Consider the following 20481-nt stretch of genomic DNA (forward strand, 5'->3'; position numbering starts at 1 on the left):
CTAGGATGTTTTTTTCTCTACGAGACCTTTCTCCTAATTTTTTTTTAAGTTTTTCCTTATAAATTGCATAGTGTGTGCTAAGTTTGAAAATAGCACTTGGAAGTGCTACCTGCCTTTACCCGTGGACATTTGTCATAACTTGTTTTTTCCTTAAAAAAAACCAAAAACCAAAGCACAGCAAGTAAGCYGAAAAAGTAACTTAATTTTATTCAGTGGTAATGAGCCAACAGGTAACAATCCTTTACTGTAAACTATAAACTGAAGGAGGAAACTCAAAAATACTATTTCAGTTGTGTAAGAGATTTCTGCTTTTTTTAAAAACCATCTAATTATATTAAGAACAGCAATTCTTAACAATACTCCCTCCAGTGCTTGCTAGACATGAACAAGTTCTTGTCATTTGTCCTTTTCAGCTGATTGCTCCTCYGAAGGGTGGGGAAGATGAGAAAAAGAGAGTACTGCTTAAAATTGGCTATTCACAGCTGACAAACCAGAAGAAAAATTGGGGAAGATGCCTATTTTTAATATATATAGCAGATCACTGCTCAAACTAATACACAGACCAGCTCTCCAGCATCTTTTTCTTCCTARGACAGAAAAATAAAATCTCTAGTTAGATAAGAAGGCTTAAAGGTTCATAACCTTTCAGTGCAACAGCTTGCAACAGTTACTAAAAAATTGGCCCTAGAACCATACCTTGACTTTGGGAAATTATTGCAACTCTGAACCTGTTTGATCTCCGGTTGTGGTACCACCCCGACAAAGAAGACAACAGGGCCACACTGTCCCACATTTCTAGATCAGTATTTTAACCCCTGGGCTGCCTGATTATCTTGGCACTGATGKGAGGGGGAGAGACTGTGAGAGCTCTCCTGCAAGAGGATGCTGAAACTGAGGCGGTGGAGGGAAGGAATTTGGTTCACCTTACAGCAAGGCAAGAAGGTCAGGCAGTAACTGACCTTTTTGTTAATCTACAGCAAGTTTTTTAATTATGTAGCTTTGTAAATAAAAAAAACTTCAACAAAATATCTCCTACATATATCCACCCCACAAAAAMCCCCAACAAACCACAATGTCATTTAAACTTACATTCCTGCCTTGAATTCATCCAGTGTGATATTCGCATCATCTTCTAGCTCCAAATCCTCAGTGCTCAGTCCCAAAGTTTTAAGAGCTACAGTTAACAAWAGAGAACTAATTACGTGAGTCATTGGAAAGACAATTCAATTTTAAAGGGGCCTAGATCTAATAAAAGATAAACGTCYGTAGCTTAACAACATGTAACTTTAATGTAGGAAACTTAACCACTTGTAACTCTTTCCATTTTCCAAGTTCCAGGTTGTGTGGGCAGGTGTATGGATAATTCCTTAGAATTCAGACGGGTAACTTTGAAACTATTTAAATAATTCAGTGCAAGCAGACAGTTTGGTGTGAGGCGGGGCGCAGGTGGACGCACCTTCCCTGTACTGCGCTGCCCTGATGTGGCCCTGGCCCAGGACATCCAGCAGGCTGAACATGGCGTCCACGTTGTCCTCGTCCATGAGGAACGGGTACTCGCCCTCGGCTCGCCTCCCGGCCTTCACCTGCTCCAGCACCTGGATCAGGAACTCGCGTGGCCTTTCTGCAACGAGGTCAGATGGCCCGCGGGCACCGGGCCCTCAGCCGGGGAGCGAAGGCGGCGCRGCCCCGCCACCCCCGCTCCCTCCGGGCTCTCGGCGGGGCCGGGCCTGCGCGCACCGGGGCGGTGGAAGAGCAGCAGCGCTCCGAGGCGGTGCAGCAGCTCGGGCAGCCGGTGCCGCTGCAGGTACTCGCGGCTCTCCTCCTCGCCCGCCGCCATCCCGGGGTGCCGGGGCGGCGTGAGGCGGCAGCGGGGCCGGCGGGGGCTGTGCGGGCACCGGGCGGGAGGGCGAGCACAGGAGCCCGCAGGGGTCGCGGGGGGCCGGCGCTGCCTCAGGCGGCTCCGGCCGCGGGACGCTCCGCTGAGGCGGGCGGGAAGGGGCAGGAAAAACTGACTTTCCTGGAAGTCGTCACCTTAGCACCGGAACAGCCGCTCCTCGCTCCCGGCCGGGCCGCGCCTTTGCGTTGACSCGTGGGGAAAGCAAATTTCATCTGGTGATTTTTAATACCTGTGCAGGTACTGAGGGCCTGTTAGGCTGGAGMAGCCTGATAACATCCCCTCGCAATGCATATAAATATCTCAAATACTGCTGTYGAGAGGATTTGCCGGACTCTTTTCAGTGGTGCTAGCGACAGGACGAGTAGCAATGGCCATAAAACGAAACCCAAGAAYTTTCACCTCAGTATGAGGAGGAACCCTTACGCTGAGGGTGGCAGAGCACTGGAACAGCCGCTCAGGGCTGGAGTCCCGCTGTCTGGAGACATTCCAAACCCGCCTGGATGAGCTCCAGTGTCACCKGCTCCAGGAGTTCCTGCCTTGGCAGGCGGTTGGACGGGATGATCTCCAGGGGTCCCTCCCACCCTAAGGATTCTGTGATTCCGTGTTCTCACCTTCAGCCACATTTCCTTCCACCGGCGGTGCCACCTTCTTCACCTGCTGCCGCTCCCCAGGCACAGCCCTGGTTCATCCCCACGGTGTGGGGCTGCCAGGATATTCCCAGTGTTCCACACCAGCGCAAGGTGCAAAAACAGTGGACAGCAACTGAGAGCGTTTAGATTTAAAAACCATTACTGAGCCTTGCAGCATAGCCTGTGCAAACAGAGAAAAGACATCAAAGAATCTTTTAACTGTACTACCCACTGTGAGTAGGAGAAAGATAATCAAGTAAAGCATCCCACTAAAAAAAATTRAAGGAACTCTACAAAGATAACTATCTGCCACCAAATAAGATCAGACAATGATAAATGAACACATAGTAAAGGAGAATCATATTCCTGTGTAAAGTCTAGCACTAAATATATTTAACTATTTGCCGAAATTAAAATATCATAATTCGTTAGAAGAATTATTTTTTTTTCTTMGATAAAGTGCATCCAAAGCTGCAGAGATTGTACAGCCATGCACTGTCTGTATTCTGTATTATTTTAAACTATGCTACCTGCTTTGAATCTCAGTTAGGGCTAGAAAATTTGTAGATTCCTAACAGTTGTCTCCTATGACAGTGGCCAGGCAGTGACAGAAACCTCCTTTTCCTAAGTRAAACACTCCAAAGTTACTGAATCCATTCCCGCATTTGTCTTTCTATGCCTTTCTGCAGAGTTTGCAAAGCATTAGCAATAATTTTCCTACAAAGAGCCATAGGAGAAATGTAGATTTAAATATGGAGAAGTACAAACAGGAGAAAGAGCTGGTCAGCAGAGGAGAAATAAAGATATGGAAAATACATTATTGAAAATGAGAACCTAAAGATAGGAAGATTGACAGAAAAAGAAGGAGCAAATTAAATAGTAAGTAGGTAGGTAGGTAGGTAGGTAGGTAGGTAGGTAGGTAGGTAGGTAGGTAGGTAGGTCAGTGTTTGGGACAAGGAAAACAGCATTTGGCAAAGGATGTTTCTCCTTTAGTGGTCAACAAAGGTAACAGTATGAAATACACATGCTGAAGGAACAAGCACATGAATGACGGATTTCAGTGTTTCCCTCAGGAATGATTAAAAAAAAAAACACTAAACAGAACAAACCCCAATTTGATTTACAAGTAGAAATGCATTTAAAAAAATTCTATTTCATTATTAAGGAAGCACAATTTGTTTACTTGAAAAAAAWTCTGATAATGAATAATGTATTTATTATTTTTGTAATAAATTATTGTCCTCAGTTTGTATCATGATAGCACCAGCTACAGATATGAATCCTGAAAGTATGATAGTTCAGGATAATTTGTAAGAAGCTCACATRGACTATTGTGAGAAAAATTAAACTTCTGGTGACTGAGAAAAACATCTACAAGTATTCTGGTTCCATTATAGAGATGCTGCTAAATGAGTTTTAATAAAGAACTAAAGGACCAAATTATTTTCATGTGTTTAAAGTRTCCTGGTTATATAAACTGGATTTGTTTAAAAGGCTTATTACCTGTTGTGACAGAAGATGAGCCTTCTACAGAATATTATTAGTAATTTAAGCCTTTTATCTAATTTAATAGGACTGAGTAAATGACAGTGGGTCTTTCAGAGTTGTAATGAAGAGACACAGGGACTGCATGTCAGAAGTGCAGCTGGTTCCGGAGCAACTATTTGTCTTGCAGGGGRAAACAGGCAGATGGACATCTTCCAAATGGGAGTGTCAGAAGACTAAAGTCTAGGGCTGTGGGAAAAGACAGGAGCAATAGAGGCTGGRAAAGATCCCTAGGTGTGCCATAGGCTACCTGTGCACACAGCTGCTCAGAACAGCTCCTTTAAGGCTTTACCTCCCTTTGCTGCTCCTCARCATGGACACTGGAAAGCTCTCTGTGCTAGGGAGGAAAGGGTGAGCTGTAGGGATTGGTTCTGCCATTACTGTAGCTCTTTTGAGGAGCTCCACTGCACCTTTCCTCTGTATTCCCCAAGGATTTCCAAAATACAGGTGAGTTCCTCATCCTGGAATTTTATACTGTACATTTGTAGAGAAAAGTGCTTAACTACAGAAATACTGAGTACTAATTATCTCAACAGCCAGAATAATTTTTTGTTGTTTTCACTATATGAAACAGCAAAATAATTAAGTTGGAACGGTCCTCTGAAAATAATGTGGTCAACTCCCTTTCCTCCTCAAACTGGGCTCAGGTTGTTCACAGCCTTGTCAAGTTTTTGCTGTCTCCAGAATGGATATTTCACAACATCATTTGGTCTATGTTTYAGTGCTCAACTACATGGCAATGGTACCAGCCTGCTCCTTGAATCAAACCCAGCTCTTCCCAGAGGCTTCTGTAGATGCAGGATAAGCAGTCCTTCACCCAGACATTCTGGGRTAGTACCTCACTGCCCAGACTGTGCCCAAAGCTCTGACCTCTCCAGTTAAAACCTGAAGCAAAGGCAGCAATGGGWGTACCTCAGTCACTTCCCTGTCCTCTCTCACCAGGTTACCTACCCCATGTAGGGCCTACATTATACTTACTTTCCCCTCCATGTTACAATGGAAGTGTCCTTCTTATCCCTCACTAATTCCAACTCCAGCTGAGCTTTGGCTTTCCTGGTTSTGTCTAGGCAGAGTTTGTTCCTCTGGGGCAGCCCACTCGCTTCCAGAGTCTGTGTCCTTGCCTTTTGCCTCTGACTCGGTCAGCAGCTCTCCATTCAGCCATGCTGGCCTTCTCCCATGTCTGCTCAGCTTCCTGCAGATCAGAATGGACTGTTCCTGTGCTTCAGCTAGCTCTCATGGGTCCTTCAGGGCAGTCTTCTGTGGGATTCTGTCTCTGCAGGAGACAAAGTTTGCTCTCCTAAATTCCAGTTGCAATTCCACTATTTGTCATCCTCACTTCCCTCAGAATCTTAAGCTTTGCTGTCTTGTAGTCACTACTGTCAAGGCTGCCACCAGTGTCAAAGCTCCCAGCAGCACTTTCTTATGTGTGAGTAGCATGCCTAGCATAGCCCCACTCGGCTTGTTGAGCCCTTCTGTCAAAAAATTGTCCTTGATGTWCGACAGAAGTAGCTGCATCACCACTTGTGCCATTCCAGTCCTCTCCACAAGAGTGAGAGCCTGCAATCATCAGACTAAGCTGTGAATGCATTTTTTTTTTTCTTTTCCCAGTCAGCTGCAAAATAAAGGCCTAACTTGCCATCAGAAATGATGCACTGGGAAAAGAATCAATCAGGAATTATCACAAAAATACTTCTTGTTTCTGAGTCAAGGAGAAGAATAGGTCACAAAAAGGCTAGTTCGATATCAGGACTTTGCTATCTTACAGAACTGTCCATTCTCAGTTGGCTGGAAAACTACGAAAATGATTTCCTGGAACTACGGTTGGACTCCTGCTGAAGGCAAAGAGAGAAAAAAGAAGTTACTTGAGCAGGAGTCTGCATTCTGTAAGAAATACAGTAAGTGTGGCTCTGAGCCCATAGCTCAAACCACAGATGCTTTTATTCTAGCAGTATCTGTAGAATGAGTTCACAATACCCAGGGTAGGGGGGAGATAAGAGATCCATCTCCATTGTCTCAGTGTCTCTGACACCTCACAGTTCAAATAGACATTTTAAGSAACAAAAAGGTGGGCATGCAGTTAGGAAGCAGAAAGAAGTATGGAMTATGCATCTCCAAAGGTTCATGTTTCTGAAGAGTAACCCTTGTCTTTTCCTGTACTTGATTGCAAATTCACACACCTACTCTAACAGTACTTACTCCAGACAGTACTTTGTAAAAGCAGAGTTACTAAAAGAGCTCTTGTTGGCGTTACTGCTRAAGCTGTGTGGTCCAAACACAAATCCTAAAGTAACATGGAAAGAGTAGCTCAAGACAAGATTRTAAAAGCAACAAAAACCCCAAACACCAAAAATAGGACACCACTTTCCCCCTCCCCCACCAATGGATTATGAGTCAAAATAAAACTAAAGAAAAAGGAAGCAAATAATTGCAATTTTATGAGTGGTGCTAACCAGAGGGGAAAGTTTCTTGTGTGGTCTAAGGCGAGATTTACATGGATATATATAAATATATATATTGATATTCTATATATATAAAAATATATATATTGCACCTGTGGTGGGAAAGGCAAAGAGGTTGAGACTGTGTAGTAATCTCCCAGTAGTGACCTATCTCACTCACCTGTGCCATAGCTCTCCAAATCAGCACTGAGGAAATTTCCCACTAGGAATGGATGATAGTTTCTCTTCTGCAGTGATGTCTGCTCCGTTACTCTTTATCCGCTGCCTCACTAGGGCCAGGCTGGAAATGAGCTGACACAGACATGGGACTCCCAGGGCTGCACTCGTGTTCATGAGGCCATTCTTTGTACTTACACCATCTTCACATCTGTTGATTCTGTAAATGCACTTTGTCCATGATAAACAGCTTTTCTGAAAAACTCCCCTTGTGATGTCACATCAACTATGTTAGCAACTGYTCCAAGTTAATCAAACCCAGACTGAACTTCAGATCTGAATCTGTCAGGTTTGGGAAATCTGCAAAGGGCATAGCTGAATGTAGAGCCCCATCTCAAATCCCTACTGGTGTTCTTACCCTGAAATCAAGTTCTCCTGGATCCTGGATCCTCATTATTATTGCTGGCAAATTTCCCCTAAAGCCTCTCTCCTCTTTTCTGTAGGGAGAACAGATTGCAGATTAGAGCTAAATATTTCTGGGTCAGCCATTAACAACAAAACCCCCACACAAGAGAATCCAGCCTCTGTCATTTGTGGTGCATTACAAAATGAGAACAAGAGCTCAGTACCGTCYGCCATGGATCTTCCAGTCAAAGGGCAGATTGGGGCCTGCTGCTGAATGATCAGGTTTAGCTTTCTTCCACTTAGGAAAGTATCTTTTAAAAGAGATATGAGCTTGTTTTGAGTAGTTGTTTTCAGGAAGTATTCAAAGAGCAAAACAGCATAGAAAAATTTGCATGAAATAAACATTCTTGTGTTCTGAATTCTGAATCTGTTGTATGACTCTCCTCCAAATATTTCTGGAATCAGTATCTGGCATTTTTTCCAATTGTGAATCCTGACAGATTTGGAAGAATAAAACAAATCCTGTTGCACACAGCAATGACTTCCTTCTAAAATAAATAGTTCCACGGTAAAAACAAGCATAAGAATGAGAGTGTAATGAATAAAGAAGTTACAGTGTGATCTGCTTCCCTCTAAAACTGGTGATATTTAGAGCATGTCAGAGAATATGAGCAGGAGAGGAGTGCTACAAGCAAAATACTTGTGCATAACCAAAAAAAAGAGGGGAAACCCAACTCCAAATAAGAGAACAGCTTACAGATCATTCCAACAAACCAGCAAAAGCTAAAAACCTACCAATTCATATTTGGGAAATGAAGTCAGTGGCCCTCAGCCTTTACTGGCCACAGGCAATGATGGCAAGCAACTAAAACATCAGCAATATTCTGTTTTCTTGGTTGTAGTTTTAATTTCTAGACATGGCTACTAGAAATAGCAAAGCATCTTACTAACAACGTGTCACTCTAGCCATACATGGGGACCACTTGTATCAGATGAAAATTCAGCATCTACTGTTACTTCATGATGTTAGTTTTTTCTATATTGGGAAAGATAAAGATTTAAAAAACCCAACCAAACAAGTATCTCAGAGTATCTCAGATCAAGGCATTAATTGGACAATAAAGAGGAAATGCAGGATTAGCTTTTGAGACAGGTATCACAAGGTGCAAGACATACAAAAAGCTGTTTACCTAGAAGGTAAAATTTCCCTCCYTCAATTCCCATTTCCTGCAAGGCAACCCAGCTTCCTATCTCCTCTGCCAGTTCTGAGTGTGGACACACAAAAATGCAGTTTGCAGTCCAAATTGCTTGCTTTTAAAAATGATATTATATTTGTGAGCATCTTCCCTACTGTACCTCCAAGACACTTTCCAGATACTTCATAAAAGGAGCATAAAAATACACATCTTCCCTAGATTTGCAGAAGAGGGTGGCTGTGAGAGAAAAAACCTGCAATCCTCTCTGCAGAGCTGTCGAGCCAATGAACAATTTAAGTCTCATTTGATCTGTAATTGGAACAGGCTTTTCACAGAACAAGAATCTTAACGCCTAGATAAGAACTGCGTTTTTAGTATTAACAACAATAAAGAGACTGGTTATAAATTTGTACTGCCCATTGAAGTGAGAATTCCTAAATCTAGCAGCTGTAACACAGTTAATTSTTACACTGATAAGATTGAGAAACTACATTCAGSTAAGCAAAGRAATTTAGAAATGGTTTATCAGTGCAAAAAACCTCCGTAGCTGATCGCTGCAYGTATCYTGACACRTAAATACAGAAATATTTTAGACATGAATGCCAAAARTAATCCCATTGCATTTCAGCCCTGTCCAGAAAGCTGGGCAGATCTTTTGAACTACTGGAATTCTCTATGTAGGGTATCTGCACAATGTATTTAAGCCTCTGGGAAGAGAAAGGGCAGTGTTGCAATACACACAATTTTTGCTTTGCAAAGGAAAATAATGACAAACCCCATCTGTTTCTTACAAACATATAAATTATTTTATTTACAAAGCCATGTTACAAAAAAAAATAGTAATAAAGCAAAAAACAAAAAATACAATCGCTCACTAGAGAATATCTCCAGGCCCGGTGTTGAACCATGGCAGTATCAATCAGATACATGTTTGTTCTGGTTTTCCTTTTTTAAACTGTAAGCCATAGAATTTACTATTTACACCTACTTTAGACATTTATTCTGCTTACAATTATCACAAGCATGGAATGAATTCTATTTGATACTGCTAATACATAAAGGTGCAGGACAAAGAATGAAAATACTTAGTGTTACAAAATATGGATTGTAGAAAAGAAATTGGCTGTACAAGTATGGCATTTTTTTTTCTTAGAATGATTGGACATGCTTTCTTCAAAAGTTTTCTGGAAAAGGTTCTAAAATCTGTAGTAGGAAAGCACAATATAGCAGGTGCAAATTCATTTCTGTGCAACAACAGTTATTTAATATATCCCATGACTGACCAGCTATGCAAAACCCACAGAGTTTTGTTAAAGTGCCATGGGTCAACAGCATAACAAAATATAAGGTGTAAATAGAAAAATTTCTTTTTTTCTTCTTTTTTTTAAAACAATAGTTCACTGAGAATCAGCAATAATAGAATATGCTGTATAAACTATTCTCTACAAAGGTCGATCAGCACTATTTACAATTGTTACATCGATACAAAAGAAGGCATACAAGTTATCCAAGTCGCTTTTTATGGCTGACGGGCCTATGCATTGCGTATGTGTAACAACCAAAGCTTCTGAGCCTCTATTGCTGGAAACAAATCACAAGGTTTTCAGGCAAATGGGGAAGAAAAAGAACTACGAGTGAATGCTACACTAAGAATGCATTATAGGCTGGTCCAGTTTGTATTCACTTTTTTCCAAATGTTTACTTCCATTTCACTTTGCAGGCGAAAATTTTTGATACATTTAATTAAATAATGATTCTTTGATAATGAAAGAACACCATGGGATTTTACTTCGTGCTTAACTTTCCTGAAATGCTGTCAGGTGTAAGCYAGTTGAAAACAAAATTTAAGCAGCATTCAAAGGACAGGCTCCATAATTCAGCTTTCCAATTAAAGGATGCATGGAAACAGCTAAAGCTTCCTAAAACTACAAAATTGCTCCTTCAGTCACTGATTAGCATTATTTCTCAGAAGCAACCACTGAATCTCACAACCACTGTTTTCCCTCAACAATTAGAAATAGCAGTTCATTGATTACAGAGGATGACTTTGTTACTGAGATTTTTAAAATCCTGCAGTTTTATAACTCAAAATAAATTAAAAAAATCAACATAGTACTGCTCCTAAAACTGAACAAGACAAAAATTGTGCAAAAATAACAAAGATATGTACACATTTTTCAGTCTGAAGAAATGTACAATAAAAACATAATTCAAAGAACATTTTAAAAATATAAACATTGCTTAAACTTTCCTAAGTTTCATACTGTTTCTGAAACTATACCGGTCAGTTAGCTCTGAAGTATAGSAAAACATAAATTATTACAAAATTAACACTATAAAAATTTATTTTAAGAATATTTCTAAACTTTTTTTTCAAAGGGTCTAGCCTTGTTTATAATTGCTTAAACATTTTTAGTCTTAAAATTTGCCTTAAGCCTTCTTTTTTTAAAAAAGAAAGTAGTAATAATCTCCCTATTTGCAGTCTCTCGCCTTTCCCCAAGATGTAAATAAACCAGCATATAAGTGCACTTTTAACACTGTAGAAATAAAAATTAACTCCTCTGAACTATTGTTCCAGTACCTAGTATTGGCTTCCTGATTATAAAATCTATATTTTATTAAAAAATTATTCAGTAATCCTATAAGAAACACTGTCAGTGCAATTCTATTAATGCAAGCCAATCTGCTCAACTCCTGTCCTCACAAACCCAAACTGCTCACTGAAGTTATCAAGTGCTGTGTTCTTAAGGGTCTGGAAATCCCCCAAGATATGGGGATTTTGCACATTGGGCCCCTGATAACAGTAATTACAGTTTGGTGCAAAATTCTGCTATGCATTGATTGAAGTACAGATTCCTTAAGAGCCTGATCCTGGAAGAGGCTGAACACTCAATTCCCACYGAAATTATTAAATGCTGTAGGTACAGAGCACCAATCAGGATTAGTCCCTAAAGTTGCAGTGCCCCAGCTGTTTGCAAATTACAAAGAAATGCACTCAATTTTTATCCATAGGACAAGCTTAAATACAGAATTACTGTAATTTTTATTTAATGAAAAAATTTGGAGATCCTTTAAATAAATTCAAATCATGATCTGAATTTTTTATTTTTTGGAATGTCCATTGTGTTCTGGTAAGGAAACAAAGGGAGCATTGCAACGCTAACAGCTTTAAAAGGCATGAAACATAACCAAGCAGAACGCACAGATCAGTGGCAAATACAAGTGGAAAAACTAAACAAATCACTATTACAGTTTTCTGTAAATTTAATTCTCTTTAAAACCACAAATTCATAAAAGATTAAATCCATCTGCAGGACATAGAAAAGAAAAACCCTGTGGAGTAGGGCTGCTGAGAGCTAGAGATTATAGGCTGGTTCCTTTTCCTTGTTATGGAAGAGTCCTTATTCTACCAGTCCGGTTTGATGTCTTCTAAAAGAGAAACCAGAGCCAGGTTCAAAATCATACAATGTCTTTTGGTATAAAACACTTCAATAATGTCTGTGGTTGACAGTACTCAAAGCAGGAATTTATTTCAAGTCCCTGAACTAAATTTCCTCCCTGTTTACTGACTACATTAGACCTTTAAGAAAATGAACTGCTTTCAATAAACAGCATATTTCCTTTTGGGATGGTCAGATTTTAGTAAGCTTTGGTGAATCTCATGTTCATTAACTTGGTTATTGTTACAAATAAAGAGCAGCAATTAGACGACAACTCTGAAGAATCTTTTCCTCTACACAGCATGTTTTCATGCACAAGGAATCCTCACACAGCATACACGTTGTCACCTTCCCTTAATAAAATGATCTAGTTACTCAGTATTTAAAAACCACCGCATACTGAGGTCTTGAAGTGTTAACACTTTCAGGCACCTAAAAGCACTATGAAAACAAAAACACTTGATTAGTTAAAAACCCAAAACAATAAAGGATAAAATCTGGAGAAAACAAACTTTTAATACATACAGGCACAAATAATTTGACTGTGAAACTACCATTTCATTAATTTTTGTCAAAGACCAACTAGTTTTTGTAGAAAAAGTAGTATTTCTTTTACTACAGCAACAGTAGTTGGAAAAACAGGCATGCTTTTATGTATACAATCCCTAGTTCAGGTCTCAAAGAGAGGCAGCAATATTCGTATTAARTATTAATTGAAAAGAATCTGTTTGAGCTTAGCCTGATGGAGTTTAATACAATGGAAGCGAACTGACAGGCTCCCAACAATTCTCCTCATGATCCACCAGTCCCAAATTTGACATGAGTGAACTTCAACACATGGAGCAAATGACCAAAAGAAACTGCTCCTGTGAGTTCAAAACAACGACAGGCCACCTTCAGCTCACAACTCAATAATGAGAAACACTCAGTTATGGGTGGCAGGTGACTTTCACAGCACTGCTGYGTGTCCCCTCACTCTGACTGGCTGCTTTGGGAAGCCAGTGGGAAGCTCTCCCAGTCGGACTGCACATGGGTGGTCACAGGTGCAAACAAGACTGGGTTTATGGCCTAACACATTTTTTCAAATGCCACATTCTCACCCAGCCACTCAACCCTGTGATCAGTTATGGACTCCTCTCCCTTCTTTTGAGAACAATAATTTTCTTTTCCCTTTGGCTCCCCCTTTGCACCAGCAGACAGCCCTGACAGGTTGCCTGGCCAGGGAACACAGYGGAGGCAGCCCACAGGAACTGCTCCATATGCACATTTAGCTCAGCAGCTGCAACTCTGCTTCCAACTGCATTGTTAGAAGTCTGTTGTTGTGATGTATTCATGAAAACTTGCCAGATTTTTCCAACTATAAACCCTGGTATATAGCAGAGATTTTTCTGCCTACAGACCTTGCTTCACGTGGACTCCCTGATTATCATGGTTATAGCAACACTAATATTCAAAACACATGTTTACTGACACAGCATATACCTGCAGATCAATTTATTGTTACCTAATTATTAATACCATTATAATGAAACATTACAGCATAGTTTAAGACAGAAATTCTGTTTATAGACTATTYAATTGCTAGATTGGAGATAAAAGATACCAAGAAAGGAACTCAGATTTGACAAACATTTATCAGATAGGGAAACATTATTAATGGTTTCAAATACTAAAATCTGTGTAAGTTTAAAGAAAAAGTTTAATAAAACTTAGTTTCAACCTGATTTTTTTTGGTATTTGTACTTAAGAGTTCCACATTCAACTACGAAACTGACAAAAACAGATTTTTAAAAATTAAAAGTTTATGAGGCTTAAAGCAAGCAAACACTTCTATTTTTGATAAAGTTATGAAAACAGGCAGCTGAAAAGCTCTGCAATAGTCTCAGTTTACATAGGGCTGACACAAAATTGATGTTTTGTACTCTTAGGTTTTCCCCATGGGATCTAGGCAACAGATCCCAACAAGTTCTGYTCCTCGGGTAGTGTGTATGTTATATTAACACAGGAGCAAGATGTTAAAACAAAAACAGTTTTGCACTTCAGAACAGTTTGTCACTGGCAGTTGGATGACAGTGTCTCACACAGGAAAATGCCACTCCCTAGAAGTATGAAGAAACTTTCCACTTTTTTCCCTTCAGAGCAATTCTTCCATACATATATTCCTTTGCATTCAGCAGTTGGAGGAAGAAAAAARTTTATAGTTTGGCAGTTCATCTCAAGATGTGAGCAATTCAGAGCATACAGCAGTGGGTTATCATTACTACAATCATTACTATTCTTTTACTGTGTCTACACAGCAGAAACTAAGCAGCACAACCATTTGGAATAGCTCATGCATAATTTAGCCAGAATACATAACAGATTCTAAGACACTGGTTGTACAGAAAAATCCTCCTGATTATTTGTGACYATACCTTGCTGAGGTGGGAAACATTTTCACAATAAAGAGCCTGATACTAAATTCTTGATAAAGAACTCAAGAGTCACATAGTAGGGGCCACATTAAAACAAATGAATGTATCAGTCCTCCAGACACATGAGGGTTGGACCATGGCTCAAGCACCTGTTCTCACAAAAAAGCTGAATTACAGCATTTATTATCATTATTCAACTCGTAGCCTGTCTAAGAAGAACTCACATTACACATGTGTTAGTTATGCTTTCAGATTAGTTTCTCTGAATAGTCAAGTGCCTTGTCTTCTCTGACCTGTTTCTGTTCTCTCTTTGCTGCTTCACTTCTGGCCTATTTTTAAATGCTGTCCCTCCTGTGCCAGTTTGGGGACTCTGCTGTGCCACATTGCTCAGCAGGAAAARTTGGATAGAAAAACCAACAGAGATCTGCTGCTGCTGCTGCTGGATTCTATCTCCAAAGCAATAGCCAGTGAGCAGCACATGAGCCAACCTGAGCTGTAATACAGGTGGTGAAAAACAAGCAAAAAAGTTGTAATTCATAATAATTGGAGGGGGAAATAGCAGGAAAAAAATACATAAGAGGAGAAATCTAGTATTAGTTCACTGAAAGGCAGCTTTTATTAAGAACTGTATTCATAAAGAAATTGTAAGGTTTTATAGTATAAAATGTTGCAAAACTGCTTACGGACTACTTAAGCACACTTTTTAAAGCAACTTACTTGTCTGTTGTGTACTGGGTTTGATGTACTCGAAGGACTGGATTGTGACAAAGCTACACTGCTATTTTTTCCAATCTGAAAAACATTAATTGAGCAGTATTGAGAGGCATATTTGTCAGTTGAATGCAGATGCTGGTGATGGACTTTCCTTTCCTACGGAACGTGGTACTAACTGCGTTGCATTTGGAACACAGGTATTTTGCTATTGCAAAAGATATGCTTCAGATAGAATCATTGACTCTCAGAGCCTGTATACTTTAAATAGTCTTAAAAGGTTCATAARTACTAGTACAGGTCAGAAAATAACATACAAAACAGTTGCTGAGGGAATATAAACTGTAACCCCCAACCTCTCTAGACTGAAATACTGTTTTCCCCTGTTACTGGAGTCACTTAGAGCAGCTACTCAGAGAGCACAGTGTCGAGGTCATGGAATCCTCCCCAGGAGACCTTCCCTGGAGAGCTTAAACCAAGTGGCCAAGCACAAGAGCATGCCCAAAGTTATTCCATTTTCTTCCATAGATCATTACTCAATAAAGCAAATGTTAATGACAAGAACCAAACTCCAGAGGTTCACATTTGYTTTTATATCCACTTACTGCATCAGAGAATTTCTTTGGGAATGAATATAAATTGCAGTACACATCAATACAGTTAAAAAGTACTTAGTTATAACATTGCAGTAGTCAATCTGCTTATTTCAATGTTTGTGAGTTKACAGCGCTCTGCAAGAGCAGCCTGTCATATGTTTTTCTACAATGACCCATAAACATGGTGTAGATATTTGTTTCAATACAAAAAGTGACACAGCTGCTGAGTCAGAGGAGTAGTTCCTCAGGGGTTACCAGACTGATAAAAATTAACCATGGACACCTGTCTCCAAATGGCAGATGACTGGAGTGTGAATAGCTATTTACAAAGTCACTGGACTTCAAGTAACATCACTTTAATCCTTTGATGGAGAAGTAGCAAGGACCTGTCTTCTAAACAGTGAGAAATGCAGTAGCCAGTTTCTTACTGACTTGGTGGGGCTGTGGCATTGCTGGCAGGGCCAAGAGCAACTTTCTCCTTCCCTTTTGCAGCATTGTTTGTTATTTTACCATTTCACATRCAGAGTGAAAGGCAGATTCTCCTACTCCCTCTCTCTCTCCCTCTCCCTCTCCACATTTGCCCTTTTTCTCACTGAGATTGTTTGAAACAGTGTTCTCTGTTCACATTCTATCCAAAAGAAATGTTTAAAGTTTTTATTTACAGCCAATTTTGAAGGTGCTCCCATGGTGCACAAAGATTAAAAGGATGGGCCTTTGCCTGTCCTGCTCCCTTCAGCTTGTTGTTTTGCCTGCCACAGCTCTAGAAGATAAAGTTCTTCAATATACAAATCTTGACTAAAGATACACAACCTTGTATCTTTCCCAGCAGTTCAGAACACTGGGGCACAGCTGCAAACCTTTCCTCTCTACATACACCATTACAGCATCCGTAAAAACTTTCATAATGAAGACATGTCCTCCTTTTAAATGGAGAAACAGTCACACAGGATGAACAGGTATAGCACTATAAAAAGAAAGAAAGGTTCCAAGATGTCTTGGGTGTTTAATGATGGGAAASACCATTTCAGAAGTACTAGTGTGAGGCAAAAACTCAAATATTTTTTTTTTTCAGTCTCTTTAAAAAATAAAGTGTACTTTAAAACCCAATGGTTAACACTTTCTGTTACTATCTATCCAGTCCATAGCTGAATTACATAAGAAAACTATACCTGAGCCTATCACCCTTCGCTTGATCTTTTCYTCTGTGTTCTTAGTCTCTTTAACTTTCCCTTAGTCTCTTTATTATTATTATTTTTTTTAATATTACCTCAAGGAAGAGGATCAAGATTTTAAGCAATATAATTTTTTTGGGGCGGGATTTTTACTGTAACTGCAATTCTAGAACACAGCAAGCCAAACAGCACAGCTTAAAAGGGAATTTAACTATTGTATTCTCCWTAGCTATAATAAACACATGTAGAGTATGTAATATTATTTGACCCATATACTTAAATGGGTACAAATTCCATTTATTTTTTATTGCATACAGTATCCTTGTCACAAAGACAATTAGCTGCCAGCCAGACTTCTGAAATACAATTAACTCCATTCTACCTCATAGTTTTGATTACTGCTGTAGCTCCAAAAACCAGCAGTAGAAGAGGAAAGTGTGACCAACTTTTACATTTATACATACACATATATGCTTGTATACATATATATGTATGTAGGCATATGGACATATATGTATTTATATATATATAAAACATGTTTAAATATCTGTATATTGTAACACTCATTATAAATATTTTTGTAAAAAACCTCTTACTTAAGGAAAAAATATTAGTCAGAATTACATTTTTACAAATATTCAGCAAAGACCTCTGATCAATTCCTTGTGGTTCATTTACTTCTATTACTATGCAACATGATGAAATACATCACAAATTGAAACAGGAATGACACACAGGAACAGATTTGATCTCTAGGGGGTTCAAAATTTGAACTCAGAACCTCCTACATGCAGCTGTAAGACTTCCTCACACTGCACTAGCTACAGTCTATGTCCTGTGAAAAGATGACACAATCCATTTCCTATTACCCATTTTCGTACCAAAGCACCAATTTGTACTTACTTCTTCTTTCCTTTTGACACYATATATCTCAGGGCAATTTAATCTTTCCAGGCACACATTTCAAAAATCAGATTGTGTGACAGAAGAGTTTACAGCATCCTGTGCTGACTTCAGTTACTTGAAGATTGGTTCTGATTGCAGGACACATTCAGGAGGCTTACCCTAGAAACACAATGCCACTACCCATTTTAAAAAGCCAAACAAGTCATCTCTGTTGCACCTTTGCTGGAAGTAGGAAAGAGGAAATATACCTGCTAGGCCATTCTTTGAGACCTTCATTCTGTCTCCTATACTGGCTTTAGGATTCATTTATTCTTTTCTTCCTCTCCCATTTCAGCCATATTACTTATGGATTGCTTTGCCCTTACCATCTTCTTTTCCAAATTCCACTTGTTTTTATGTGCAATATCCTTAGGAAATGAGAGTTTCACAAACAAAAAAATAAAAAAAAATCCTAAGCTACCTTCTCTGGATTCTCTGAGGTATCCTATTTTCTATGGCTTTGTCTTCCAGACGCCAGGGCCAAGCGTTGTTTTGTGTGCTCTGCACAGCACTGGACACAGTAGCAGAATGAAACAGTAGATCATTATAAAGATCAATTATTGGCAGTTTTCCCACCAGATCTTACTTCACATAAACTTTTGTCCTTATATAGCACCACTGAAAGAGAAGCCAAAGCTCTGTTGCTATCAATGAAACAAGTGTGTGTAACCTTATCTRTTGCACTGACTTCAACATTCTGCGAATGCATGTACACTAGAAAAGATAACCAAATGTCCACTAAAGGTCATCTGGTTAGATCTTAATTTCTAAATTTTTCCAGTTTCAAACAGCAAGCAACATCTGAGGTGAGGCACCTCAGACTCTCCCCAGGAGATAGGTAGATGTGTTTTACAGAAGAGAAATGAAGAGACTTGCATAACATTAGGAAATGAACCAGCAAAAGTTTGGGAAAAGAAATAAACAGAAATTYTGACTTTCATCTTCCTGTTTCAATAACACAATTTATTTCAGTGAGATGAGATTTAAGAATTTTTTTTCCTAAATATTATTTATCAATTCTGGACATTCAATTTTACTTTCAGAGATACAAATAGCTACTTAATAATTGAATTTAAAATACCATAAAAATATTTTGAGGAAGGATATATATATATATCTTTCAGCTCTCAAAACATCTTTCTTTGAGTGGTACAAAACAAATACAAATATGTTTCTTTCTTAACCTAGAAAAAGTAAGTTGTGTGATGAAAACCAATCTGAAGCAAATGCGGTATTTTCTTTTCAGAATGCATGAAATATTTCAAGGAAGTCAGACATGTTCTGCAAAAAAATAACTGGAAGAGTCCCTTACCTGCCGAGAGATGGAGCTGCTTGTAGGATCTGGCACCGCAGAAATAAGGTTGGCAGTGCTCTTTCTATGAACACTATTCATACCAGGCATTTTAGTGATTTTACAGGCTTTGCTACTAGAACTAGAGTTTTTACGTTTTTTTCCTTCTGATTTGTCAAAAGAAAGGGGTAGAGAAGACACTGCATTATGTGCTCCCAGGGAGTGATCCCCTGAGTGGTGCACGAGAGAAGATACAGACAGATTAGAAGAGTCAATACTGCTCACTACCATGCTCATGTGTTTCACTGAGTCTGTTGAACTACTTGACAATGAAGTCCGTCCTGAGGGCTCCGATTTGGCACTGAGTGGGCTTGTTCCATTATTGGTATTGTGCACAGACACACTGTTATAGGAGGATGTCSCCTGATAAGAGTTCAATGTTGAACTGGGGTTCAGGACACAGTTCTTTTTGTGGGACCCTGAAAATGAAGATGAGGAAGATGTCTGCAAAGATAATGAGGATGATGACGACGATGACGACGACAACTGCGGCTTTTTCTTTTTGTTACTAGAAGACTCATCACTCCGAGATGACAGGTCTTTCACTTTTGAGGATTTGCTGGTTTTTGTTTTGGATGGCTTGTGAGATGGGGAAGGGATGACTGCTGGCACTGGTGACACAGCTGATGGYGCCTTAAAAGTTGAGTCCATGATACTTAGGCTTGCAGCCACGTGAGGAAAAGCTGTGGTGTGTGACATAATRGAATTCGTCTCTGTCGTTGTCACAAAGGCTGCATTTGATAACATGGCTGATGTCATTATGTAAGAAGAAGTGATTCTTGAACTGATAGGTGTTGAAGGAATATACACCGCACTGGGRTTGCTGAAGGGCTGTAAGACTGATGATGGAAAAGGAGTGGAGACATGTGCTGCTGGAGAAGGCATGGGACTATCTGCCGCAGGAGGAATTTTCCTAAGGAGAAAAGGAAGAGAAAAAAAAAGAAGAGATTTAGATCTATAAAAAATTCCATCCAAACACTGCAGATAGGAAATAATTTCTGTGAAGGACTAACTTATTCAAAAAGGCAAACCTACTTCATTATAATTTTGATTCCTATTCTATTCTACCAATCACATACAGAAATTAAGTGCACAGTATTACAATTTAAACACATCATCACAAATTTAATTTCCTTTACCCCTCATTTATGTTACCAAAGAATGAAAAAATGCAAATAAAACGCTTGACAGTGGAACCTATAAATATCCTAGTCACTATGTTTCATTAATTGCATATGTTTTKCTTCAAATTTCAAGTTGAGGAACAGTTTCAATATCAAACTAAACTCATAGGTGAGATTTCATTAAGGTAGTAAATGAGCTGATCKGGGGGGTTGTGAAGTACTTAATCATTGAGCTTAAAGAGGAAGGCTCGTCCCTTTCCATATGTAGTGCTATTCCCAACAGCTCATTTGAGAGCTGGTTAGACGGGATTGAACAGGCAAATTATTGATTAATTTTCACTGATATTGAAAAACTGACAAAATATTAAACAGTGCTTTGTAAGTTTTATAAACAGCTAAATAGTGTCCTGAGAAGAAAATCTAATAATATTACATGTAAAA

The 20481-nt window shown here is 39.3% G+C and overlaps 2 protein-coding genes across 6 annotated transcripts in view; both read right to left on the reverse strand.

Annotated features, from left to right (window-relative positions):
* Positions 1 to 154: 154 nt before the first annotated feature.
* EFCAB10 (EF-hand calcium binding domain 10) lies at positions 155 to 2005 on the reverse strand. Its single transcript, XM_057364516.1, has 4 exons — positions 1738 to 2005; positions 1457 to 1621; positions 1090 to 1174; positions 155 to 587 (listed from the first exon to the last, which is right to left on the reverse strand). The coding sequence occupies exons 1-4, from the start codon at positions 1835 to 1837 to the stop codon at positions 551 to 553; spliced, it is 387 nt and encodes a 128-aa protein (XP_057220499.1). The 5' UTR covers positions 1838 to 2005; the 3' UTR covers positions 155 to 550.
* Positions 2006 to 9076: 7071 nt separating this feature from the next.
* Positions 9077 to 20481, reverse strand: part of ATXN7L1 (ataxin 7 like 1) — a 112114-nt gene continuing 100709 nt past the window's right edge. For 3 of the 5 annotated variants that reach the window (XM_057364520.1, XM_057364517.1, XM_057364522.1), the window contains 3 exons: positions 18878 to 19829; positions 14859 to 14933; positions 9077 to 11716 (listed from right to left, as the gene is read on the reverse strand). In XM_057364520.1, coding sequence (XP_057220503.1) covers positions 11675 to 11716; positions 14859 to 14933; positions 18878 to 19829 — 1069 coding nt within the window. In that variant the 3' untranslated portion in view covers positions 9077 to 11674. Of the gene's footprint in view, positions 12169 to 14858; positions 14934 to 17986; positions 18077 to 18877; positions 19830 to 20481 lie in introns of those variants that run through there. The other 2 variants (XM_057364518.1, XM_057364519.1) reach the window with 2 other exon arrangements.

Source organism: Malurus melanocephalus, unplaced genomic scaffold (genome assembly GCF_030028575.1).
Source record: "Malurus melanocephalus ecotype Western Australia unplaced genomic scaffold, MMel_1.1 scaffold_39, whole genome shotgun sequence".
NCBI classification, from domain to species: domain Eukaryota; kingdom Metazoa; phylum Chordata; class Aves; order Passeriformes; family Maluridae; genus Malurus; species Malurus melanocephalus.